The sequence below is a fragment of the Delphinus delphis genome, chromosome 11 (genome assembly GCF_949987515.2).
Source record: "Delphinus delphis chromosome 11, mDelDel1.2, whole genome shotgun sequence".
NCBI classification, from domain to species: domain Eukaryota; kingdom Metazoa; phylum Chordata; class Mammalia; order Artiodactyla; family Delphinidae; genus Delphinus; species Delphinus delphis.
This window is the reverse complement of record NC_082693.1, coordinates 86,291,971-86,319,544: the sequence shown is the minus strand read 5'-3', so window position 1 is coordinate 86,319,544 and position 27,574 is coordinate 86,291,971. Positions and strand designations below refer to the sequence as shown.

General features: G+C 47.7%; 1 protein-coding gene across 1 annotated transcript; it reads left to right on the top strand.

The window, feature by feature from the left end:
• Positions 1–649: 649 nt before the first annotated feature.
• Positions 650–10,180, top strand: CKAP4 (cytoskeleton associated protein 4). Its single transcript, XM_060025532.1, has 2 exons — positions 650–1,221; positions 7,704–10,180. The coding sequence occupies exons 1-2, from the start codon at positions 769–771 to the stop codon at positions 9,033–9,035; spliced, it is 1,785 nt and encodes a 594-aa protein (XP_059881515.1). The 5' UTR covers positions 650–768; the 3' UTR covers positions 9,036–10,180.
• The last annotated feature ends 17,394 nt before the right edge of the window (positions 10,181–27,574 follow it).

Sequence of the window (27,574 nt, the reverse complement as noted above, 5' to 3'; positions counted from 1 at the left end):
CGTGGCCTCAGCTCAGTCGCCAGTCCCGGTCCCAGTCGACCCAGCCCTCCGCCCACTCCCTTCGGTCACTCGGCGCCGGTTCCCGCCTCCGTTGACCCAGCCCGGTCGCTCCCCACCTCGGCTGCCTCCTGCCCCCCCCCACCTCAGCCGCCTGCCCCGACCTCCGGTGACCCTGCTGGGACACCACCCTCGCCCCCCCGCCCCCACCGGGCCCCAGTAGACCGCGCTCGGCCACCACCCTCCCCTCCGCCGAACCCCCAACCCCCGACCCCCGGACCCTGCTGGGCCGTCCCTCTCCCTTCGGCCACCCCCATCCCACCCCGGCTCCCGTAGACCCCGCTCGGCCGCCACCTTTCCCTCGACCGTCCCCTCCCCCCGACTTGGTCCAGCCCCCTAGACCCTGCGGAGCCGCCCCGCGCTCGGCCCTCCCTCTTTGGGGTCGTGGCGGCAGGGGGAGGGGCCGCCCGCCGGCCCCAGCGTGCGTGGCAGGCGCTCCCGGCTCTGCTCTGCCGGCCTCCCTTCCCGGGAGGCGGGGTCGGCGCCGCGGCGGCGGCGGCGGCGGCGGAGGCAGGCCCCCTCCTCCTTCCTCGCTCGCCCGGCCTCCTTCCTCGCCCGCCCGTTCGCTCTCTCTCTCTCCCTGCCGCTCCGACGCCAGCAGCGCCCGCGTGCCGCTCGCCCAGCCCCGGGGGAACCCGAGGAAGTTTCCTGGGCCGCGCGCCCCGCTCGCTCGCCTCGCAGCCCGCGGCTTCACTCGCCGCCGCGCCCGCCATGCCCTCGGCCAAACAAAGGGGCTCCAAGGGCGGCCACGGCGCCGCGAGTCCCTCGGAGAAGGGCGCCCACCCGTCGGGCGGCGCGGATGACGTGGCGAAGAAGCCGCCGCCGGCGCCGCAGCAACACCCGCCGCCGCCGCCCGCGCCGCACCCGCAGCAGCAGCCGCAGCAGCATCCGCAGAACCAAGCGCACGGCAAGGGCGGCCACCGCGGAGGCAAGTCCTCCGCCGCTGCCGCCGCCGCCGCCGCCTCGTCCTCCGCGTCCTGCTCGCGCAGGCTCGGCCGGGTGCTCAACTTTCTCTTCTACCTCGCCCTGGTGGCGGCGGCCGCCTTCTCGGGCTGGTGTGTCCACAACGTCCTGGAGGAGGTCCAGCAGGTCCAGCGAAGCCACCAGGACTTCTCCCGGCAGAGGGAGGAGCTGGGTCAGGGCTTGCAGGGCGTCGAGCAGAAGGTGGGTACCCCGGCCCCCCAAACGCCGTGCGCCCGGCGTCTTGCCCACGCACCCACGGCCGGGCCCCCTCGTGCCCTCCCGGCCGGGCCCCTTTCTGGCCTAGGCCCGTCAGCGGCCCGGGGTGCCCCCGCCCCGGCCCCTTAGTTCCAAAGCAGTCCCCAGACCCTCTTTGTTAATGGCCGCGGAGGAATCGGCCCCGAGGGATGGACCGCTTCGAGGATGGTCTGGCCGGCCCGGGAGGGTGGGCCAAGGGCCTGTCACAGGACATTAGCGGTGACCTGTAAGGAAGCCGGCAGGCTCTGGGAAGCCCATTCTTTTTGGATTAGGAATCGCTGAATGGGCAGAGTTGTCTGAAGAGGAGGTTGGAAGGGAAGCCAGCGCATCCCTGGAAGCCTCGGGCAAGGCCGCACCTCTGCTCTCCCAGTGGGAGACATCTGAGCCAGATTTCAATAGACCTGGAGCCTGGGGAAAGAAAAGCTAGTAGTCTTACTCATTTGTGTAGTTCTAATGAAATAGCTCATCTCTTTAGGCTCCTTGCCCTTTATTGGACCAGTGTACCTATGTGGGCCTTGGAAGTAGCATATTTCAGCTTTAGAGGAAAGGAAAAGCCAAAAATACTAGGTCATACTGGTGAATAATACCACATTTATATGGTGTTTAGAAGGCTTACTCACTTATTATCTAATTCTCATGGGAGCCCTGGGAGGGAGGACTGGCAGTTTTGACTCCATTTTCCAGATCAGAAAATTGAGGTTTAGAGATCAAGTGAATTGATAAAGACCCCAGCTCTTGAATGGCAGACTGCATGACAGTGTCTAGGCCACTGCGGAGTGCAGGGTCCACAGGGGCCTATTTCAGGTATGGATGGACCTCCCTTTCCACACGAAGTTGCTTAGGTTCCACCCTTTCTGTTTTTTTCCTACACCAAGTGCAGCTCCCTCAGCCTCATTCCTGCGTCCTCCCCTAATGTCATTGCTCAATGAAAGTTGGTTGCATGATCGAAACAAAAAATCCCGCCACCACTTCTGAGCCCGGAACTGCTGCCTTCTTTTCCCAGCATGCTGCCTGCCCTGCCAAGTTTCTATCGACTTGTGTGGAATATGCAGGACTAGGAATTTCCTCTTAAGACTGGCAGAGCGACTGGAGTGAGTCATCTCCATGCTGCAGGCCAAGGGAGGTGACTTTTTCGAAGGGAATTAAGTAGGCAGTGCTGCTTTGCCTATCCTGAATGTCAAATCATTCTTAAAAAGTAGACATACTGCTGGAGTATAATCACTAGCCTCTCAGTTTCCTCTCTTCGATCCACCCACTTAACCAATCAGTCATAATATTTGGTGAAGTCTATGGTCATATGGCTCCTCGTAGGCCCTGTGGAGGGTGCAAAGGTGCAGAAGACAAATCCTATTTGTGAAGCAGCGCACAGGTGGGTTTCAGTTGAGGGTAACTGCTGTGCGAGTTCAGAAGAGAGAGAGGGTGGAGTTTGCCCAGGCCCGTATCCTGGTGGCCAGGGTAGTGCCAGTCTAGATCTAGATGGTAATGGATAACTGTTGAGAGAAGGAGTGAAGAACAGACAGGTTTGTTTGGGGGACAGCACGTGGCTACCCTGCCTGTAGCAGAGGAACATGTAGGAAGCTGTGAGGGGGAGGGGGAGGTCGAGGCCAAGATGGTGGAGGTCTTGAACTGAGGTGGAAGAAATTGAACTTTATTCTCTCTGCTTCCTCCCTGCCCCTCCCTTATTCTCCTTTCAGGTTCCCACCCCTCCTCCATCACAGCTTTGTACAGATTCCTTTCCTTTCGGGGACTCAGTTTTCCCATGTCCACATTAAGGGGAGGGCTCTGTCCAGATTTTTAAGAGTCCACCTGGCTGTAAACCATTGAAATCATGACCTTTCTTTTAATTTAGTGGCGTAATCAAGCTAATAATTAATGCCTCATATTTACTGTGCACTCATCTCTTTTGACTGTCACAAGCCCAACAGGTACGGACTGTTATGATCCCCCTTTCACAGATGAGAAAAGTGAGCTACAAGGAGGCTAAGGAACTCTGCGTGGTTACACACCTAGCAAGTGGCAGGGCTAGGACTCAAACCGCAGTGAATTCCTAGAACACTCTTAACTAGTCGCTTGTTCATTGTGCTGTTTTTCCCATGCCTTGCCTGCTCCTGCTACCTAGTAGGTGTTCAATTAATGCTTACTTCATTGACTTGGAACTCAGAACATGCCCAGAACGGGGGCATTTGGCACACAGGATCTTCCACAGTGTGTGGCCACTTCCCTCTGCACCTCCGGGGTGGCCAGGAAATGTTATTCTGCATTGAGGAGTGTGTAGTGATGGATGGGCCGTCTGACAACCTAAGTTTGAGCCTCTCACAGCCCTCTCTGTGAGGTTTGTTGGGGGCTGGGGTTTGCTTCTTCGCAGGGACATATTCTTACTGTATTATTTTGTTCATAATTAGTCTTCACTGTGGGTCAGGCATTCCCAGCCACCCTCTGAGGCGTTAGCACCATTTCGTAGATGGGCCAGTTGAGCCTGGAGTGGTTGTGTTACTCATTCAGGGACGTGCAGACCCTCAGCGGTGGAGATGGGGCTGGAGTCAGAGCAGTGTGACTCTGAAACATGCTACTCCACTGCCCTTTTGGGTGCCCACCTGGTCTCTCTTGTTCTCAGATGCTCTCGGTATTGGGACACGGCCCAGGTCTGCTGAATGGGCCAAGAGCCTGGTCTGTTCTTATCCTGAAGATTAAGCAGGCACACGTGGGTGCAGGGCTTCAGAAAATGTTGGTAGTTCAGCTCTAGGCCCTCTGAAGGGCCTGGGTTGCTCTGGCAGATCCAGGGTGGCGTAGAGTATAGGAGTAGGCTTAGGCCTGGTGGGGACAGTTTAATGAGACTAAAAGCTATTTGTGGACGAGTGAGTTCTCTGGTCGTATTTCTTTGTTTTCTCATCTTGACTCTGGGCTAGGAGTCAAGGCTTGAGGCTGAGGCAGCATCTCCTCCAGGCACTCAGTGCACTTTGGACATGCTTCTGCCTGAGCGTATCACTGGAGGCTGAGCGCAGGTTCTAAAGTCAGACATTCTTGGATTTTGATGCTCAGCTCTACCACTTCCCAGGCTTCTGCTTTGTAAAATGGGGATTAATAGGAGCTACCAACTCATGAGATTATTATCAGGGTGGATTGGGATGATGTCTCTGAAGTGCTCTGCATAATCATTGGTGTACATCAAGTGTCCTGTTGAATGTGAGCCACCACTGTTCTCTTCTCCTACCCCCTGCTGTGAGCTCCTTGATGACAGGGAACCTGTCTTAGCGTTACTTTGCTCTGGCATCTTGTCCACTACTTAGTGGGTATCCCCCATATGTTGGGGAAACATGTATCCACTGCATATTGATAATTATTTTTTTTTAATATTTATTTGGTTGCACTGGGTGTTAGTTGTGGCTCGTGGGCACCTTAGTTGCGGCTTGCCAGCTCCTTAGTTGTGGCTCGCTGGCTCCATAGTTGTGGCCTGCATGTGGGATCTAGTTCCCTGGCCAGGGATCGAACCTGGGCCCCCTGCATTGGGAGCGTGGAGTCTTATACACTGTGCCACCAGGGAAGTCCCCTGCATATTGATTATAATGAGGTCTTTGCATGTGAAGGTGAACAGCTCACACCATCATAGGGAGACACTTTTTGTGCTCTTTTCAGTGTCACGGGTTGATTTGTTCGGTTTCATCCATAATTTCTGATCTAGTCCCCTTCCTAGCCATTTGTAAAGAGCCAGCCCAGGTTAGGAGTGACAGTCAGGGGTCGGGGGAAATGGACCAGCTCCGTCTTCGTCAGGCCTTTCTCTGTAAATGCGTTCATTCTTTGATTCATTCAGAAAACAGTGATGAACGCCTGCCATGTTGCAGGTAGTGTGCCTACCTGTTCAAACCTTTGTTCTGAATGCTGTGCTCAGAACAGGCAGGTTCTGTGATTGAATAACCTAATTTCAGAGTTGAGCTCTAGGTTATATTTGGTTAAGCAGGGAAATCGTCTAGTATTCTGGAGTCCTTGAGAATCTTATTCTAATCTATCTTAAAATCACAGACCGGTGGAAGCCAGAAGGACTTTAGAAACCTATTTGTTAATAGATGAGGAGCTCGGGACTTGGAATATGAGTGTGACTTACTTGTGCGCACAGAGCTGGTGCTGGAACTAGAGCCCGGGATCCTGTTCACATACCTATAGCATTTGCCCTTTGGCATTGGGCCAAGGGTGGGCTAGGAATCTCCAGACTTCTGAGCTACTCCAGAAGAAAGATTAAATGATAACGAAGGTGACAGTTACTGTTTATTGATCATTATGTGTTAGGCACAATTTAAGCACTTTACATATTAATACGTAAAGTGGATTAAGCTCACTTAATCCTCACAAGACAAGCCTATGACTTAGGTACAGTACTATCTTTGTTTCCATCCTGTGGGTTAGGAAACCAAGGCACAGATATGCTAAATAACTTGCCCAAGATCACACAGATAGGAAGTGTCCAAGCTAGGATTTGAACATGGGCAGTCTGGTTCCAGAACCCATGCTATTTTATTTTTTTAGCTGTCCATCATGGAAATGTTCAAGCATAAACAAAAGAAGAGATCAATATAGGGAACACTATTTTCAATAATTATCAATTTTTTGCTATTTTAATTTCATCCCCTCACCAGCCCTTCCTCCTCCCATTTTTTGGTGCTCTTTTTGGGCTGGAGGTGGAACAGTATGGGTCTGAAGCACTCTATTCCACCACCGTGTTGGATGCACACCTGGTTGTCTTGTTCTCAGATGCTCTGATGCTCTCAGTATTGGGAAATGGCCCAGGTCTGCTGAACGGCGTGAGCATGGGCAGAGAAGCTGGCCTGTCCTTCCCTGGAAGAGTCAGTGGGCACAAGTGGGTGCAGGGCTTCAGAAAATATCGTCAGTTCAATTCTAGACCCTCTGAAGGGCCCTTGTTGCCCTGGCAGACCCCGTGGATAGTGATCTAATTTTAATTTTGACTGACACATTAGTTGACCCAAAGTATTCTGGGATTTATTTCTAACAAATAAAGAGTTCCTTTCTGTTCTTTCCTTTCCCTCTCCTTTGCTTGTTTCTTTTGGCAAAACACAGTATATTACACCTAACAAAGTTAACAGTAGTTCTTGATTATCACCTGATACCCAGTCCAAAATCAGATTCCCTGACTTTCTCAAAAATATGTCTCTTTTACAGTTGGTGTGTTTGAAGCAGGATCCATATAAGTCCACACATTGCATTTAATTGAGAAATCTCTTAAGTTTCTTTTAATCTGTAATAGTTTCTTATATTTCCTCCTTTAAATATGCCATTTATTTGTTGAAGATCCTGATTATTTGTCCTGCAGAATTTTCTACATTGTAGATTTGACTGTATCCTCATGGCATGTTTCACTCTTGTATGTTTTCTGTGAATTGGTGGTTAGAGCTAGAAACTTGACAGATTTGGATTCTCTTCTCTCTCTTTTTTTTGGCAAGAAAGCATTTTAGGTGGTACCATGTGCCACATCAGGATGAAGCCCAGACCATTAATCATCATACTCAGCCTCTCAGTGCATTAAACCTGCTCCCGGGGGTGGTTTCCAGGTCAGACCCTGTTTAGGGTAGAATTTATTTAGAATGAAGGTGTAGTGGCAAATAGGATCATAGTGTGTTCACAAAGCCAGAAAATGCTAAGGGTCACCGTCCACTGGTCACATTTTCAGGTGAGGACAGTGATTTGTTCGGGGCCACACAGCTATAGGCGGTGAGCAGAGACCTGAACCTTGTCTCTTGCCTCCCTGCCCAGTGTCTCCCATGTGCCTCAGCTTTGTTTCTAGAAAAACTTGAGACTCTTTCAGTTGCAAGAGCTAAAAATTCAGCTTAAACTGGCATAAACAGAGATGGAGGAAGGGAAAGAATTTATTGGCTCAAACAAAAAAGTTCCAGAGTAGGTTCCTTCAGTATAGCTGTATCCAGAGATTTAAATTGTGTCTTCAGAACTTGACCTTGCCATCTCTTAGTTCTGCTTCCCTCTGTGCTGGCTGGATTTGTAGGCAGGTGTTGGTCATGTGCTGGTCTGAGCTGTTCCAGGCCTCCCTCATCCTATAGGTAGCAATCCCAGTAGAAAGCAGTTTCCCTTCCCAATAGTTTTAAGAGAAGTCTTGGAATCGATTTGTTGGTCTGGTTTAGGCCACATGCCCATCCATGGGCTAATCACTGTGGTTCCAGGAGCGGGTGGGAAGTGGGTGGACAGAAAGCATTGATTGGTCAGGCCTGGAGCATTTGGAGCTGGCCTTGGGGTTGGTCCCCCAAACCACATGGGCTATGTGCAAGGATGGTTCCCTAAAGGAAAAATTATGGTACTATTCTGGAAGAGGAGGGACCTGTAAGCTGGGCAAATGAAAAGAAATACAACTGAATTGCATAAAACCCATCAGCTCTTCTCCGTGGTTAACATCTGGATTTTGGTTACAGGTGCAGTCTCTGCAAGCCACGTTCGGGACTTTTGAGTCCTTCGTGAGAAGCTCCCAACATAAACAAGATCTCACAGAGAAAGCCGTGAAGCAAGGGGAGAGCGAGATCAACCGCATCAGTGAAGTTCTGCAAAAACTCCAGAATGAGATCCTCAAAGACCTCTCAGATGGGATCCACGTGGTCAAGGACGCCCGGGAGCGGGACTTCACATCCCTGGAGAACACGGTGGAGGAAAGGCTGACCGAGCTCACCAAGTCCATCAACGACAACATTGCCATCTTCACCGAGGTCCAGAAGAGGAGCCAGAAGGAAATAAACGACGTGAAGGCCAAGGTCACCTCTCTGGAAGACTCGGAGGGATACAAGCAGGATTTGAAAGCCTTGAGGGAAGCAGTGAAGGAAATACAAACCTCGGTTAAGTCCAAAGAGAAGGACATTGAGGCCCTGAGAAGCACAGTCCAGACCATGGAGTCTGATGTCTACACGGAGGTCAAAGAGCTGGTGAGCCTCAAACAGGAGCAGCAGAGGTTCAAGGAGGCGGCCGATTCGGAGCACCACACCCTGCAGGCGCTCATGGAGAAGGTTCTCCGGGCGGAGGAGTCGGCCGCCCGCCTGCCCGAGGAGATCCGGAGACTCGAGGAGGAGCTCGGCCAGCTGAAGGCCGCATCCCTCAGGCCGGAAGAAGACGGGGTCTTCAGACCCTCCGAGGCCTTCGAAACGCTTCAGAAGGAGAGCCAGGGCTTGGACTCGCGGCTGCAGAGCGTGGAAGATGGGGTGCAGGCGGCGCGGGCGGCCTGGGAGCACCACCGCGAGACGGTGGAGGCGCTGCGCTCGCAGAGCGAGGAGCAGGCGCGGAACCTGGCGGACCTGCAGGAGCGCGTGGCCAGCCTGGGCCCCGCCCACGACGCAGACGTTGACGCCGACGCCGGTGGCCTGGCGGGCAGGGTGCGCGGCCTCGGTGAGGCCCAGCTCTCCCTGGTCGGAGACGTGGACGAACTGAAGCGTCGCATGGCTGAGCTTCCCGGCGCCGTGGAGGCGCTGCAGAAGGTGCAGGAGCAGGTCCGCACACTGCTCACCCGCGACGCTGCCGCCGCGCCCCCCCAGGACCTGCTGGACAGACTCTCCTCTCTGGACAACCTCAGAGCTTCCGTGGGCCAGGTGGAGTCGGACTTGAAAATGCTCAGGACTGCCGTGGACAGTTTGGTCGCGTACTCAGTGAAGATTGAGACCAACGAGAACAACTTGGAGTCAGCCAAAAGTTTGCTAGAGGACCTGAGGAATGACCTGGATAGGTTGTTTGTGAAAGTGGAAAAGATTCACGAGAAAGTCTAAATGGATTGCGTGGGCAGGGCGCGGATGGCGAGTCCAGTTTCTCACGACCAAAAAATGTGTTGTTCGCTCCCGCGCCCCTCCCCCCAGGGCCTGGTCCCTCCCGAAGAGCCGGCCACACCACCAGGATCACTGGGGCGTTCTGTGTTTCTGTGCCCGTTTAATTTATTTACGATGGTTACCACGCGCTATCGGTTGCGCAGGCCTTCTGCTTCTGCTTTGGTTGGGTTTCCCGAAGGCCCAGCCCCTGTGCATCAGAGGTGCCTTCTAGAAGGGATGTTTCTCCCTAGTGTCAGGGAAGAACCGTAGTGGCTGCAACCGAGGATAAACGGAAGCAGATTAACCTCAAAAACCCTGCCTGGCTGGAGGATTTCAAGTAACAAAAAAAGGGGGAGGAGGTATTTTTTTTTCTAATTGTCTTTAAGGAAAATTCATTTCACTTTTTTTTTTTTTTTTAGTACTTTTGGCCAAGGTTTTCATGAGATGTCACTCACTTCTTGTCTTCCACTTTAAACTGGTTACAGTTCATAAATGGCAGCTCTGAATTGGGAGGGGGACAAGCCCCTCCATCTTTAGTTGAAAAGAATTAGCTGCTTGGTGGTCTGTGGGGTACGTGTCTTTTCCATTCCTGAACCATTTCTCCATCTCAATGATAACTATGCAAAAGAATCCAGACGGTTCAGAATGTGAAGGCACAACCCGCCCAGAGTCCCCTGTGGCCGACCTATGTCGCCTCTTGGTAGGGTCCCCAAATAATGTGTTTAGAGTAAGGGTTTAGAATTCCTGAAAAGGGAATCCTTGGATTCGTTAAAGAAATGTATTATGAGAGCTGCTCATAAAGGCATGGGCTGCCTCCCTGGGGAATGGAGGCCACATCTTCATTTTACTGCGATGTCCCTGAAGAGGTTTGCTGTCAGCAGACCTCATCCATCAGTGAGGAACACGTGCATTTTCTGTAGCTGTTTGCTGTTTCCCTTCTCCTTTGAGCTGTCCTTTAATGGCTGTCTTGCCCTTTAAAAAAGAAAAAAGAAAAAAAAAAAAGGAAAAGAAAAAGGAAAAAAAAGGTTTGTTTAGTTTACTGTGAAATGAACTGTATGGCTTATTTACAGTATTTTTAATTCTTAATAAACACTTGAGCTTTGTTACGACTTTTCCAGAGTGGTTGCTTTCTGAGAATTTAGTAACTTTGAACGATGTATGTTATTAACATGCAGTATTCAGGATTAGAAAGATGGGTAAGTGTTCAATTTTAAGACTATTTTTTTCCAATTCTAAAACCAAGACGGACTCCCTCTTAGGCCTGGGGGCATAGTTTTGATTGATTATTAGCAGGTTTATTTATAGGTCATTGCTTGACCCCAACTCTTAGCTATAGCAGAGGGTCTCAACCCTGGCTACCTGTTAGAATCTTATAGGAGCTTTTAGAAATGCCTGGGGCCCATCCCCATGGATTCAGATTCAGTGGGTGTACAGAGGGCTGGCACTAGCATTTTAAAGGCTCCCTTGCTGATTCTAATGCACAGCCAGGTTTAAGGACCACTGTCTTGGACTATCTTGGTGACCTTTGGCCCCCGTGTAAACCTGGGCATGTTTCCTTTACTTGCCAGGTTGCCATCCACCTGCCACTTAATAAGGGACACTGTTTACTGAATTGAGTACCTGTATGCCAGGCGTGGTGCTTAGCAGTTCATAGGCCTCTGTTTATTAATCCTAATATTTCCCTGGAGGTAGGCAGCATCATTCCCCGTTTTACAGAGGGGCAGCAGGCTGAGAAGCATCATGTGTGATCACTAGCTAGGAAGTGGCAGGACTGAGGTTTGAGCCCAGTCCCTGCTCTTAGCTGTGACAGCATCCTCCAGCTTCCAGCAGCACAAGTACAGGGTCACATTGACCTGTGCAGTACCTGCTGTCCATTGTTTCAGAGCCAGAGGCTACAGGAGCTCTTTTCTCTCCCACTCAGGGAGTAGAGGGAGGCCAAGACCTGAGTGCATACGGAGCTTTAAGCCTCCTTTCTGGCTGGAGGGTCCCTCATCTTTGAACTCCTCTGCCAGTCATCTGCGTCCTGGAGGGAGGCAGATCCTTAAGGCTTCACAGCTCTTTCTCCCAAAGCAGTTTGCAATCAGGATGGGCCCTTTATAGGTGTTAGAAATCATCTGTATTTTTATTTTGAGGTCAAAGAGTTTATGTTTTAACAGCTTGTTTTGCCCTCTTTGGGGGAAGGTGCTGAACAGCATAAACTCCCATGTGTGGAGCCAATTAAATTCTTGTTTCTTCTCAGCTTGGTTGGTTGCATCAGGCATATTCTTGCTCTTTTACCATCATTTCTGCAGTCTAACCTCAGACTGTGGAGTAGTTTAATATATTCTCATTTAATATTAATAGTTGAAAACAAGGGTCCGAGAAGTAGTCAGATATAAATTCAAGTGGTGAAAATAAAAGGAATGCATTATGAGATAGATCTCACCCCAAATAACAATCACAATTCAGTCTTGCTCGTGTCTGCTCACTCATTCATTCAGTGGACATTTAGTGAGCCCATAGCCAGACATTTTGCTAGGTATCAGTGAATTCAAGATGCACTCGACAGGATCCTTATCCTTAAAGGACTTGTAACCAAGTGGGAGTGACAGTCATGTAAGCTGGTAGATATCATAAGGAATTATAGATGCTATAGCCAGGTGTAATGGGGTACAGAATAGGGAGTGGCCAGTTCTGCCAGGCTTGGGCTGGGGTGGTTAGAAGAGGTTTGCAAAGGCCTATGGGAAGTCTCTTGGAATGTGTCCATGAGTAATGGGAACCCTCAGGAAACATGAGTTTGCCCCGGCCTTTGAACAGGCGATAGGCACAAGTAATTGAAGGTATTGATTAAACTGCAGATGGTCCAGCACCAGGATAATAGGCTGCGGTGAAATTCCCCAAGCAAGACTGGCAGCACGCTGGTAAGGAGACTGCTCCACCACATCCCATGTCACTTAGAATAGTGATGATGATGATGATGGTGATGATGACACCTCACAGGATGATTGTGAGGGTTGAATGAGGCCATGGATCGAGAGGGTTTAGCTTGTCACAGCGTCTGGCACATAGTAAGAGCTCCAGTGCTCATTCATGTGCAGCCACACCGGAGGGTAAAAGATTGAAATACTTCTGTGCTGCTTGGTAAATAGCTGCAGCCCTGAGCCCCCTGAGTGCCCTCCCTCGGGACCACTAACCTCCTTACAGTCCAACAACTAATAGGCTAAAACCTTGGTGTAGTGAGGTCTCCAGGACTGTGCTCCACCCTCATGGAAGCATTAGTTCTCATGGGTGGGCACCCATGCTTTGCCAGGGGTTAAATATTTTGCAATCACCCTATATCTTCCTCAAAACATGATTCTGAGCTACTGATCTCTTTTTCCAGTAACATCTGGACACCCTGCCCCCACTGCCTAACATCTCACAGGGTTCGAAACCGAAGTCATCACTTTCCCCTGGAGTCAGTGGAACCACTGCTCCCTCATTGCTTGAACCAGAAGCTCAGGAGTCACCCATGTCTCCCCACCTCTCTCTTTTCCTGTCCCTCCACATCCACTCAGGTTGAAGCCCAGACACAGCCACTTCCATCCCATTCCTTGCAGCCTTCACTCCATCACCAGATGGTGCCTGAATTCCAGCAGCAACCGCTGACTGCACCCCCTGCCTGTTAACACAGAAACGTGGTCAATATTCATTCAACAATACTCGGAGAGCACCTCTCTTTGCTGGACAAGGAGGAGATGACAAGGAACAAGACAGATCCGGCTCCTGCCTTCATGATGCTCAGTCCAGGTGGGAGGAGACCAGCAGTAAATGTGGAAAGAAACAGAGCTAAATGTACAAACTGCAGTCCGTGTCTTGAAGGATTCGAACAGCCCCTATTTGGCCTCCCCTATCCCCAGCCTGGTTCCCATTCAGGGAATCCTCCATGGGTAACTGGTGTGATCTTTCTCAAAAGCTCTGAGAAAGAGACTTTCTCAAAAGTTAGCCTGGGTCGTTTCCCCACTAAATCCTTCAGTGTCTCCCCTTTGGTTTCAGAAGAAAATCCCAGTTAAAAACCTGTGCTCTGAATTACTCTATAACTGATTTATTTTCTTCACTTAAAAATACCTAGTCCTGGGACTCTACTGGTGGCACAGTGTTTAAGAATCTGCCTGCCAATGCAGGGGACACAGGTTCGATCCCTGGTCTGTGAAGATCCCACATGCCGTGGAGCAACTAAGCCCATGTGCCACAACTACTGAGCCTGTGCTCTAGAGCCTGTGAGCCACAACTACTGAGCCCACATGCCACAATTACTGAAGCACGTGCGCCTAGAGCCCGTGCTCCACAACAAGAGAAGCCACCGCAATGAGAAGCCTGCGCACCACAACGAAGAGTTATAATTCACATACTACAAAATCTACCCTATTAAAATGTACAATTGTTCTTAGTATATTTACAGAAGGCTGGACACATTCTTATTTGATAAATCTTGCCTCTGTCACTTATTTAAAAAAATGTGACACATAGTAGGTGCTCAATAAACAGCATCTGTTTGAGTGCATAAGGATTTTTGAGCTGGATAACACATTTTGGGGTCTCCATCTTACTGGTCAATGACTCTGAGATGAAAAAAGAGGGTGAGGTGTGGTGGAAATGTTCTTCCTCTCGCCTCTCTGGCTGGGTCCACAGGGAAGGAGGTGAAAACTACAGGGGCAGGGGCTTTGACAGTCCTTCCCCCTCCTCAGGCTGTGTTTGGTTAAAGTGTGGATTCCACAAGTGGCTGTTTATTATGAACCAGGCAGAATTGCATTCGCTCTGGGAGATGAGACGAAGGATGAGGTCTCCTTTCCTCGAGAGATTCCCAGCTGAAAAAGGGACACAGATATGTAAACGGCACATGTAGTGTGACATGTGCTGCGGTAAAGGGGTGCATACAGGAGGGACTGATGAGGTCCTGGACCTCTGTTTTTGCCTGCCCAGCATCAGTCCTCCCTTGTTTGGCAACAACTCCTCTGTTTTTCTTCAGAACATCACTCCTTCCCCATTCTCAGTCTACTGTGCTTTGATGAGACTGACTGGAATAAGCACATGACCCAGGATCGGCCAGTGAGAAATCCCATTCTCCTGGTCTGATTTGTTCCAGATGAACACATATCCCAATCTTATCCATTGCTGCTGGAACTTTCTAGAAAGGAGTGACCTCTGTCCACTGGCAGGATATAAGCCCAGAGCTGCTAGGGGGCACGCTATGTGGAGAGACCACTGAGAATGAAGTCAGCATAGAGGAAAGCAAAGCCAAGAGATGGTACTAGACAGATTCCTGATGACATAGTATGAGCACCTGGATCCAGCTGTGCCTGAAGCTCCACAGGCCATGTTCTTTACCACACAGAATTGTACACCATCGTGCCTTTCATATGGACACAAGGTGACATGGAACCATGTAAATGACGGGCATAGTGGCAACTGCTTAAGACCAAAAATATTGTGAACACCTAAAAAGTCTGGTAACCTGATCAATAACTACTTTGTCACTTGTTCATACAATGGATCTCAAAACAATAATAAAAATGAATTAAACCAGAATCCTGTGTCTCAGTGTGGATGGATTGCTCAACTAATTGCTGAGTGAAAAATAAAAAGCTGCAGAAGAAAATACATAGTATGAAAACTTGTATATAAAATTAAGGAAGCATACAAAGTAATACTATATATTATAGTAAAAGGATCAAGAAATGGCTAGGATACTGACTACCCACATTCAGATTGATCTCTTCGGCTACGTGGGGGCTACCTGGGCATTCATTATATTATTCTTAATATCTTTTTTCTTCTCTCAGCAATTTATTATGAAAATTCAGACAAAAAATGGGAAGAATTGTGCAGTGAACACATACATTTACCACTGAGATACTGCAATGAACATTTTACTATCACATATATATCCATCTCCCCATACATATATATTTTTTTGATCATGCCCTGTGGCTTAAAGGAGCTCAGTTCCCTGACCAGGGATTGAACCTGGGCCATGGCAGTGAAAGCCTGGAATGCTAACCACTCGGCCACCAGGGAACTCCCAATCTCTTCATATTCTTGATACTTTTTGCATGTCAGAAATGTTTTGTAATGAAAAATTTTTAAAAAGGGGCATGAAACACATAGGGAAACACTCATACTTTAAAAAATTAAATTATAATTAACATAAATTGTTGAAATGCCTGTTATCAATCGGGTGTAGCTGCCTGGTATTAAGATGCTTACTGTCCTATGGAGTCACTCTTAGAATTAACATAAAATATTATATTAGTTTCAGGTGTACAACAGTGATTTGATATTGTTGTACATTATGAAATGATCGCCACAAGTCTAATAACCATCCATCACTGTCCAACGTTGTTACAATGTTATTGATTATATTCCCTATGCTGTACATTACATCCCCATGACTTCTTTATTTAATAACTGGAAGTTTGTACCTCTTATTCCCCTTTACCTATTTCATCTCTTCCCTCCATCCCCTGTCCCTCTGGCAACCACCAGTTTGTTCCCTGTATCTATGACTCTGTTTCTGTTTTGTTTTGTTTGTTTGTTTTGTTTTTTAGATTCCGCATATAGTGAGATCCTATTTGTCTTTCTCTGTCTGACTCATTTCACTTAGCATAATGCCCTCCAGGTCCATCCACATTTGTCTTGCCACAAATGGCAAGATTTCATTCTTTTTTATGGCTGAGTAATATTTCATTGTGTGTGTGTATATATATATATATATATATATACATCTTCTTTATCCATTCATCTACTTAGGTTGGTTCCATATCTTGGCTATTGTAAATAATGCTGCAGTGAACATAGGGGTACACATATCTTTTCAAATTAGTGTTTTTGTTTTCTTCAGGTAAATACCCAGAAGTGAAATTGCTGGATCATCTGGTAGCTCTGTTTCTGGTTTTTTGAGGAACCTCCATACTGTTTTCCATAGTGGCCTCACCACTTTATATTTCCACCAACGGTGGAAAGCGTTCCCTTTTCTCCACATCCTCGCCACTTGTTGTTTCTTGTCTTTTTGATGATAGCCATTCTGATGGTGTGAGGTGGTAAACCACACTTTTTTTTTTTTTTTTTTTTTTTTGCGGTACGCAGGCCTCTCACTGTTGTGGCCTCTCCCGTTGCGGAGCACAGGCTCCGGACGCGCAGGCTCAGTGGCCATGGCTCACGGGCCCAGCCGCTCCGCGGCATGTGGGATCTTCCCGGACCGGGACACGAACCCGCGTCCCTTGCATCGGCAGGCGGACTCCCAACCACTGCGCCACCAGGGAAGCCCGTAAACCACACTTTTATCATTTAAAATAGTGTAGATCAGAAAACAAATGATCATCTCCCTATACTTCATGAGATGCTATATTTAAACATAACTACTTTTCATAATAGCCAAGCTAAATAGCCATGTGGCAGGCCTTAGAGAGCTAAGGCTGAAAAGGGGTTCCAATGTCCCTTATTTTATAGATCAGGGGAGGGGGGACTGAGTCTCAGAGAGAGGAAGTTGCTCCCCCAAAGTCACAGACTAGCTGTTTAGGAGACAGGGCCTAGTTCCTTCTCTTCTCTTCCACTAGTTGTTTTGGCTCCATCCCAGGCCTAAGCAAACTTCTGAAATGCCCAGAAGCAAGCAAAGGATCAAGGCAGCTGAGTTGCTGCAGGCAGCGAACTGCATTCTGCGCAGGAAAGCGAGTGGCCCCTTGGCCGTGCTGAGCGTATTGGTCATGAACAGCCAAGAGCAATACATGTTGGGCAATGGGCTGTGGGGAAACCTCAGCCTATGTGCGTATAAATACCTGATAATGTTCTGTTGAAATGCCTGTTATCAATCGGGTGTAGCTACCTGGTATTAAGATGCTTACTGTCCTATGGAGTCACTCTTAGCAACTCAGGAACACAGGTCTACATTTCTCATGAGCTGGTATTGTCTTGGTTTGCTCTCCTTAGGGGAGTCCCCAGCTGAAGTTTTTTTTGGGGGGCCGTGCCCGCATGTGGGATCATATTTCCCCTACCAGGGATCGAACCTGTGCCCCCTGCAGTGGAAGTGCAGAGTCCTAACCACTGGACCACCAGGGAAGTACCCCCAGCTGAACTTTTAAGGACAGGAGGCAGGGCGGAAAAGGACCTGGGGTCAGGATGCTGGTCTTAGTTCTGGTCTGCTGGCCAGTGTTTCTTTGGATAACTCATCTCTCTCTGGGCCCCTGTCTGCCGTGCTGTGTGTGAAGTGAGGTGGGTGATAAATATAAAATGATCTCCAAGTTCTCTTCCAGCTCCAACTTTCCTTGACTTTATCGTCTTATATGATTCTTTGGGAGCATCTTGTGGGCAGCAGGAGGTCTGAGGGAAAAAGAACTAGAGGGTGGGCAAAGCCCTGGAGGTCAAGGATAACTTCTGTCTTAACCAAGGCTGTGGTCCTAGCTTCCACCAGTGTCTGGCACACAGTGGATGCTCAAATATTGTCTTTCTTACTGGGGTGGGGCTAGTGATTTGTTAGATTTGTTATCGGCGATAGCCTCCAGGCTGGGCTGACATCTTGTATAACCTTATCCGAAGTCTGTTAACTTTTAGAAGATACCCGGATGCACCAGGAACTCAAACTCTTGAACTTTCAGCACACCCCAAATCTGTAGGGCTGATGGCTGTAGGAACCAGAGGTGCCACTTGAAGCGAGAATTTAGCGCCATCTAGTGTCTAAGTTGGGGATCATAGAAATGATTTCTTCAGTTTTTTAGGTATTGTGTTTCAGAAAGGAGGGATAAATCCAGTTGTACCGTTAAAATGTACCAAGAAAACCCACTATTTAAAAGACTCATGAGTGTATTGTTATGTGACATGAACACTTTTTAAATATGTATACTCTCCCCCAAATGAGCTCCCTCTGAAAACTTAGGTAATGATAAAGGGTTTTGTTAATAGGAATCTTTTGTTAGTTGAGGCTTAGTAAGTCCTAAAGGACTTAACCTTCCCACGTCCAGCTAGTTCAGAAGGGCAGGCGCTGACCCTTAGAGCAGTCCAATGCTGAATGCTTAGTCATTAACATAAGTAGCAGTCACTGATAATTGTGTATCTGTGTTTTATGTCATGCATTAGGTAAAACACGTTTATCTCACTTAATCCTAGAGATTATCCCAGAAAGTGAGAACGGCAGTCTGTGATTTGCTGGTCATTCACAGCAGCTAAGAAAGTTTTATTAATTTGCCCTGACATCACACAGTAATCGTTAGGGCCAGGATTCAGACTCACATTGGTCTATCTCTAACGACCGTTCTCTGCCTACTAAAAATCACGTTCTTTTTGCCTTAGTGATATAACTGGCATCCCATAATGTCCAAGGATACAACTTTACATACTTGTACTGTTTATATAGTACTGATAGTTAAGGAATTGGGTTCTGGAGCCAGACTCTCTGAGTTCAGATCCTAGCCATAACAATGTCTATCTGTCGGACATAGGGAAAGCTACTCAAGGGCTCCATGCCTCAGTTTCCCATTATAAATGGGGATGATGCTAAACCCTACTTCATAGGGTTTTGTGACCCTTAACATAGTCACTACATCTCAGGTGCTGAGAACAGTGCCCTTCACACAATAAGGTGTTCAGTAAATATTACTTCAAAATTGACTGTAAGGCAGGGAGTTGAAAATATGAGTCCTGTGAAACGAGCTCGCCTGTTGTTGGCCGACAAAATGCATGCTGAGAATTTTGGGTCCGAGCACCTCTAGGTGGGCCTGTGTCCTCTAGATCCTCACGGTTCCCATCACTAACTCACTTCTGCTTCTCCATCCATTTAGAACCCTTGTCTGGCTCTCAAAGGCATTTGGGATTTTGATCCTTGCAGTGTATGAGATGAATTAATGGAAACTCCCAACCCCGAGAAACTTTGGATGGAAACTTTGGATGGAAACTTTGGGCTCTTTGTAAATCTCTTTCAAGGCCTGCAAATTCACAGCTCTGTACATCAGAGAAGACCTTTGGGTTCTTCCGTCGTGCAATATGGTTTCTCCTGCCAAGAACAGGGGCTCTGCTAGCCACGAACTAGGGCCAGCTCCAGCTCCACCTTACCTCCTTCCACAGATGTCTACTTTCCTCCCACCCTTCTCAGGGAAGAACCAGGCTCCGGAGGTAAGAAGGGGTGCAAGAGAAAGTGAGTGAGATTTGCAGACACAGCCGAGAGCCCCAATCCCTGCAGTCGCTCTGCAGAGAAAGTCTGCCCTGAGGAGGTGTCAGAGCCTCAAGAGTCTTGAAAACTACACGCAGACCAAAAAGGCAATTTCCCTCCACTGCCAGAAGAGGGCAGTGTAGTGCAGAGGACAGAGAAGGTTAGGTCTGGGAGACACAGGTTCAAGTCCAGAGTCTGCTTGGAAGGACATCGCTGTGATCTGCACAATAAGCTTGGTCCCATTTTTCCTGATGTACAGCTCTAAGGTTCTGCGATCCTGTCAGGAGAGAATTGGGATGAACTAGCCAAGAACTCAAGTCGGCCTGTGCAAGTAAGAAACCAGAAATGGACGAGGGGAGTGGGGGGACGGGTGAGAATGGGGTGGTGGTGTGTGCAGCTGAGAAGTTTCTTTTGTGAGGGTTCAAACCTCTCTACGTGGATCCAGCAGGGGGAAAAGGCTTAAAACGGCTCTTTTAGGGTCACATGCTCATGCTGGGAGGCATGTCGAACCACCCCAAGGCGTCTGGAATCCAGCATTGTAGCCTGCTTCTGCCCTTGCTGGTGTCACTGTTTAATCCCGAAAAAACATTTACAGTTACAAATACCACACGCTGCTGGTTTGCCCATCTCTGCATTGTGTAACAGCAGAGCCTATTTTTTTTCTTGATGGAAATTCCTTCCAGAAATGGCTGATGCAGAGCCTGTGGTGGCCTCAGGTACCCCTAGGCAGAGATAAAAAGTGAAGTCAGCAGGCAAAACCCTTTCTGGCTCAGCAGCTCCACTAAAAGTGCCTTGCTATGCTTTAGAAACCCCATCCTGCTAATTTTGGGCAGGGTCTTTTCCCACTGAATTCACTTGATCAGGTGCCCTGGTCAGGTGCCCCAGAAGTCAGGGACAGTGAGGTTGTATCTTAAGAGAGCACTAAGGGTCTAGCTTGTCATTAGGAGATGAAGGGGCATTTCTGGTGGTTTGGTGTCTACGCATCTCCATTGGCCTCTAATTCTACCAGACTCACCCAAAAGCCAGCCGTAAAAGTATAAACTCTGGGCAGGGAGCCTTGTTCAGGAGCTTCCTACCAAGCTTCGCATTTCCCAGCCTGTTCCTACATCTGTTGGCTGTGGACCTCTTACCTCACTTCCTCTTATTACCCTTGGACTTCTTGGAGCTAGTGGGAACAGGATAGCCTAGTAGCTAGGAACACAGGCTCTGGAGCTCAGCTGTCTGGGTGTGTGACTCGGGGCAAGTTACCTAACTTATTGCCCCAGTTCCTCACCTGTAAAATGGGGGTGATTATAATAGTACCTGCCTCACAGAGTATTTGTGAGGTTGCAAGTGCTTAGCACAGTATAAGTAGGAACCTGATAAAGATTTGTTGAACATATATATTCATGTCTACATTGCAGACTCTAAAGTATGCAGAGAAAAAAAAAATCCTAGAAGAAAACACATTAAAAAAACCATTATCTCCACTTCCACATCAAGCTGAGGTGGATACGGGGACTGCATTTGCCCATCTGCCTGAAACAACTAAATACTAACATATAATAAGTGCTTATTAAATGTTTGCTAATATTATTGTTTTCATGCCTTAACTCACTTATTCGTCACAAGTGTGTGAAGCATTTTATTTTTATTTATTTATTAAAATTGTTTTTCTATTTATTTATTTGGCTGTGTTTGGTCTTCGTTGCTGCGCGCGGGCTTTCTCTAGTTGCAGCGAGCTGGGCTAATCTTCGTTGTGCTGCATGTGCTTCTCATTGCGGTGGCTTCTCTTATTGCGGAGCACGGGCTCTAGGCGTGCAGGCTTCAGTAGTTGCGGCACGCAGGCTCAGTAGTTGTGGCGCACGGGCTTAGTTGCTCCATGGCATGTGGGATCTTCCCAGACCAGGGCTCGAACCCATGTCCGCTGCATTGGCAGGCGGATTCTTAACCACTGCACCACCAGGGAAGCCCATGTGAAGCATTTAAAATTATTAGTCTCATTTTACTGCCAAGGAAATTGAGGCTCAGAGAGTTTCCATGACTTGACCAAGGTCCATTAGCTAGTCAGTCAGGGGCAGAATCAAGACCTGAACATTCTAGAGGCTGTGTTCCGGACCACTGTGCTATCATGTCTGAGTGTGTAGCCAAGTGTTCAGCGATACTTGTTGAATGAATGACCCCAACAACCTGGAATGAGACACTCTCCATCCTCCCACTCCTCTCCCGTATCCTCAGCCTCTTCTCCTCTGACTCTACCCAGTCAAGTCTTGAACACATTCCTCTCTCTCCTATTCAGGAAAAACAAAGAAAAGAAAAGAAAAGAAAAGAAAACCTCCAGTGCCCATTCCACCTCTTGCCTCTGCCCACAGGCAAACTTCTTGAAGGCGTCACCAGTTTTTGTCTCTTTATCATCCCTCAGTCCTGCTATCTGAGTTCCCCTCTGTGCTGTCACATGGTTCCTGTGGAAGCCACCAGTGGGTTCCAAGTCCAAGATCTTCTCATCCTCATCTTCATCTCATAGCTGTGTTCACTACAAGTGCCCACTCCCTCCCCTGGTGGCCGAGTTACTTCATGCTTCTGGTTTTCTTCTCACTTCCTTGGCCACTCCCTCTGGGGATGTGTGCCTGCTTCTCTTCCTTGACCAGACCTAAGGGCTTGGTCATGGACAGTCCTTTCTCCTTGCTCTATCCTCTCTTCCTGGGTGCTGCCACCTGCTCCTGGGCTCAGCATGCCACCTCCATAGGCTGAGGACACCAAGGTTTTCTCTCAAGCCCAGACCTCTCTCCTGAGCTCTGGACCAGCTCTGCTTAAGTACATACTTGGCATTTAAAGACCTCACAGCAGACTGTCTTTGGAACACACTTTCTATTTGGGGGAAGAGGCACAGATATTCTCTTTTCTAGTTCTCAGCAAATTACAAACTCTCAGCCTAGAGCGTTGAACTCTCGGCTCAGCCTTTGAGGTGCAGAGATAATCAGAGGTCATTTACTGTGATACTGAAGGAATCGAGTGTCTAGGGTTCAGATGGAAAGTATCCAGGGGTGGCGATGCCCTGGCAGCATCCACAACATGCTGTTTTCACTTGAACTTTGCTTCTCTCTTGTTTGAATGTTTTTGGTGACGGGGTCTCTAGCCTTTCTTTTGCACCAGTGAGCCACCAGCTATCCTTCCAACCCAGGGCTGTTTTGTGGTGATTGTAGCCAAGACCATGAAATGTACAAGCTTACTAAATTCATTGTGCCTCAAACGAGCCCATTATCTACTCCTCTGAAACCCTCTCCTCCTCCAGTGAACTGTATCAGAGTAAATGTCTTCTCCATCTATCTGGTTTCTCAGGTCAGAAACACGAGTCTTACACCTCCCTCTCCCTGTCTACCTCCAGTCACCAGATCTCACTCATACATCTTTCTAAACATTTCTCAAGAACGTTTCCTGCTTTCCACTGCCATGACTATGGTCCAAACCACTGTCATTTCTTGCCTAGACTCTTGTGATTGCCTCCTGCCTGATGTCCTTGCTTTCCCCAGTCCATCCTTCTCCCAGAAGCCAGAGTGACATTTTAACAAGACAAATCTAATTTTATAACTCCTTTGCTTAAAACCTACAGTGTCTGTGTTGCTTTGAGGGTAAAGTCCAAGATTACACTGGAGTCCCTAAATTCACACTAGAAGCACATGAACCTTTCAGTTTCCTGCCAATGCAAAACTCCTCAGCAACTTGGCACAATCTGGTCCCTCTGTCTAGAATACTCTTCCCACTACCCACCTTCACCAGGCCAACACTTGGTCATCTTTTTGACCCCAGCTCAAATGCTGCATCTTCATGGAAGTCTTCCTTGATTCTCAAGGCTAAGTCAGATCCTTCTGATATATGGTCTTCTGGCATTCTGGCTTTCTCTGTCTCAGCTCTTGTCATAATTGTTATTAATTATTGCTCTAGTTCCTTGATTTTCCAATACTTATATTTCTAAGCACTTTAATGTCTCTGAAATCAGGATGCATCTTACAATTGGACGTGCCTCAGAAGTATCATTGGTAGTGTTTTTGTTTTTTAGTTGTATATAAAATAATGGTGCAACTTACAAGCGGTGCCTTCTTAGAGCTGATGAACTACGGTAATTATACATTCATTGGTTTGCCTGATGTGTCTCCTAGACTGCAAGTCATGTCTGTCTTGATGAGCACTGTATCCCCAACACTACTATAGTACCTGGCACATAGTAGGCACTGGATAAAGATTTGTTGAATATACACACACATGTATACATTAGAGAGACTAATATTTGCAAGGAAAATAATTCCACAAGAAAATAAACAAAACCCCTCATCATCTCGACTTCTGCTTCTGGGCCAAGGTAGAGTAACAGTATTGGATTTACCCAGCCATCTAAGACAACTAAAAAACTGAACCAAATGTGTGAAACGACCATTTTCAAGACATTGGATATCAGACAACAAAGGACAGTGAGCCCTGAGAGAAGGGAAACAAGTGAAGTGAGCCCTGGACCTACCCTAATTTGCAGCCTGAAGAGAGTTTCCAGGCTGTGGTGTAGGGAGAGGAACCCCAGGTGGATCTTGGCAGTCTCCCCGAGTTGAGGAGACAGAGGTCTCCTTCTGCGGAGTCCGGAGTGGCTAGCATTTACAGGACACAGTACCGGGGACGAGACAGAATTATGGGATTTTGCAGATAGTCCTCCTTAAGTCTTCAGGTGAACAGCCTTCAGCTCATGTGTTTGAGGAAATACCCAAAGTTGGGGAAAGAACTCCCCAAATAGATGGGAGCTCGTTCAGGACGGGGAATAGTCTCTGTTCCCACCAGTCAAAGTGAAAACCTCATAATTCACAGGGCATTGGGTGGAGTACTCAGTAGAGTTTTGCCTCAGTAGTAGGAGAAATTAGCCCTAGGTTAAACATTAAACTCTCCTTGAGTCCTGCCTAACAAAATTTAAAAGCAAGACTCGAAAATACCATACTGTTTCTGGGTGACTTAACTATGTTCAAGAACAAAGTTCAAGAGTATTTATAAGACTACAAAAACATCCAGCACCCAAAAAGGTAAAACCCACAACGTCTGGCATTTTATAAAACACTAGGAGGTATCTGAAAAAGCAGGAAAATATAACCATAACGAGAAGAAAAACCAATCAATTGAAAGTGACCTAGAAATGCCTCAGATATTAGAAGTTTTAGACAAGGATATTAGAGTAATTATTTTAATTGTATTCTATGTTTTTTAAGAAGCTAGAGGAAAGATTGAACATATTAAGTAGAGATATGGAAGTTATAAAAAAAAAGACTGAAATTGAACTTCTAGAGATGAGAATGACAACATCCCAAAGGGAACTAATAGCAGATTAAATTTTGAGAAGAAAGATGAATGAACTTGAAGATATAACAATGAAAACTATTCCAAAAAACATAGGAAAAAAGACTGAAAAAAATAAATAGAGCTTCAGTGAGCTGTGGTAAAACTACAAGTGACCTGATGTAAATGTAATTGGAATCTCTGAAAGAGGAGGGGACAGAAAAGCTGGAAGAATTTATCATTAGCCAACTTGCACTATAAAAAATATTAAGGGAAGTCCTTCAGGAAGAAGGAAAACGATACCAGGTTGAAATCTGGATCTACACAAAGAATGAAGAGCCCCAGAAATGTTAATTACATGGATAGATATTATTTAAATCTCTCTAAAATATAATTGACTGCTTAAAAAGGAATAACAATGTATTGTGGGATTCATAACATGTAGAAGCAAAATGTATACCAAAAGGAGGAGGGTGAAATAAAAGGATATTGTTGTAAAGTTCTTACAGAATATGTGAAGTGGCGTTGTATCACTTGGCGGGAGACCGTGGTAAGTTAAAGATGATTATTATAAACCCTAGAGCATCCACTAAATTACAATACAAAGAGTTAAATTATAGCTAATAAGCTAACAGAGGAGACAAAATGTGAAGGGATAGAAAGGAGGGATTCCAAAAGGGTAGGAGAACACTTTGGGGCGGGGGTGATGAATATGATCATTATATTATCGTGGTGATGATTTCATGGGTATATACATATATATCAAAACTTACTATGCTGCACATTTTAAACATATGCCCTTTGTTATACTCAATAAAGCTATTAAAAAGGATACCTCTTGGGGCTTCCCTGGTGGCACAGTGGTTAAGAATACACCTGCCAATGCAGGGGACATGGGTTCAAGCCTTGGTCTGGGAAGATCGCACATGCTGCAGAGCAACCAAGCCCGTGTGCCACAACTACTGAGCCTGCACTCTAGAGCCGGCAAGCCACAACTACTGAGCCCACGTGCTACAACTACTGAAGCCCATGCGCCTAGAGCCCGTGCTCCACAATAAGAGAAGCCACCACAATGAGAAGCCCACGCACTGCGACGAAGAGTAGCCCCTGCTCGCCACAACTAGGGAAATCCTGTGCGCAGCAGCGAAGACCCAACACAGCCAAAAATAAATAAAATAAATAAATTTTTTTAGAAAACGATATCTCTTGATGGTAATGTTATGAATCTCTTTTATTTTCCTCATTATCCTTCTCTAAGTTTTCCAGAATGATGATGGGAAAGAGAAAGCCCATGAATCTGTTTTTGTAAAGCCTCTGTATCTTTCTTCTCCTTTTGAAAATTCATGAAATTCTCCTGTTTTCCATACTTTTTCCTTTACCTTCTCTGTAATCCATCCAGCCAAGGATCACCAGCTTCATTCCCTTAAAAGGCATCTCTCTCTCCAGCTTCCCATCATCTATAATTTAATGAGGTCCCGAATCCTCTGCTGGGCATTTAGCACCAGCAGTTAACCTAGCATCTTTCTAGATGGGGTCTGGTTAGCCTATTCCAGTGGGCACATTTTGGTAGTTAGGGGCTTGCCTGGAATTTGGGTTTCCATCCTCCAGGGCAGCATTTTTCATCCACTGCAAACCCTGCGGAGGGAAGGAAAACCCAGAGGCTGGGAGCCACTTCCCCACCCCCAGTGCATCAGCTCCCAGCACAGCCCAGTGCCTCTGCAGTGGTGGGTGAGTCAGGAAGAGGGGTACTGGCTGCCTTCCTCCCCCCATGTCTCAAGTGTCCCAGAAAAGAGAAAATCTTGAAATGATGTGAGCTACACAGACCGCTGTATCTCTCAGAATATATCAGAGCTGGGGGGTGAATACTTTTCCCAGCTATACATTCTGAAAAATAATCTGTATATCCCAACATTAATGGTTTCTGTCTCCTCCCTCCCTTCCTCCCTTCCATCCTCCCTTCCATCCTTCCTTCCCTCCTTCCTTTGACGGTCTCTCTTTCCCACTCCTTTTCCTTCTCCATCCACTTCCACCAACGCACCCTTCTCTCCTTACACGAGACTCTTGTTTTCTTTATCATCACTATTTCTTGGTTTCTAGTTTCCAAGTACATGGTCTTAAAAAGTGCCCGGCTGACTCGAGGGCTCCCTTGCGAGGCTGTTTCCAACAGGTGTGTCCCATTAAGCCCAGGGCGCCCCACCCCCCCAGCCCAGCCCCGGCCCCCAGCTCTCATTTCCGCCCTGCCCAGCTGCCCTGCCCACTCCTTTTCTCTCTCTATCAGCCTCAGCTCTGGCTGAGCACAGGGGCGGCTGCCTTTAGCAGGTGTGCCTCTGGTGAACCACCTGGCTGCCAAAAACAATGCTCCTAGTGCCGGGCGAGAGCGCTCCGCGTGGCACAATGTTTATGGAACTTCTCCGCAAAAATCTGGCACCTGACACTTTTAAACCACGGGGAGGGATCCCGAAAAACAACTTTTTTTTGCACTTTCTCCAAGAACTTTCTCAAAAGCAAAGGCAAATTACATTTTTTATAGAGAAAAAAAGAAAACCACATGGAACCAACAACAACACAGGGTAATGACGGAGGATGAGGGAAACGCTGTCAGTGATGTGAAAGCAGGCTGTCGTTTTTTTTTTCCTTAGCACTTTTCACTTTGGAGGCAAGAGAGCCACGGCTCTGCTACATTCCTGTAGACGGTCCTGTTTTTTTGCCAGGATGGATCTGGTTGGGGCAAACTCTTTGTTCTGAGTAAGGGTGGAAAGCATAATGAGTGTTTGTTGGAAAGATCATAAATTCCTTGACCTTCTCCAGGCTCTGGGGCTCTGGGGAGATGAGATTCTGAAGCTCCCGGTTCAGTTCTGTGCCATCTGGCTCTGGTCTAATGAAGGTTCAGTGACCCCTGGCTTCTGGGTAATAAAGCTCTGTGTTTATACTTCTCCCCTCTACCAGAGCTTGACCTACCTGCTGACCTGCCAGGTCACTCACCTTAGATGTTAGTGGTGGGGAATTAGGGGCAGGAAAGCAAGCAGGCAGAGGCACTTCTAGAGAACATGCACAGAGGGGC

Excerpts from the sequence above, each read along its gene's own strand:
- CKAP4 (XM_060025532.1), top strand. The coding sequence starts at position 769 with ATGCCCTCGGCCAAACAAAGGGGCTCCAAGGGCGGCCACGGCGCCGCG. Across the intron at positions 1,222-7,703 it reads TGCAGGGCGTCGAGCAGAAG|GTGCAGTCTCTGCAAGCCAC; the intron begins GTGGGTACCCCG and ends TTTTGGTTACAG.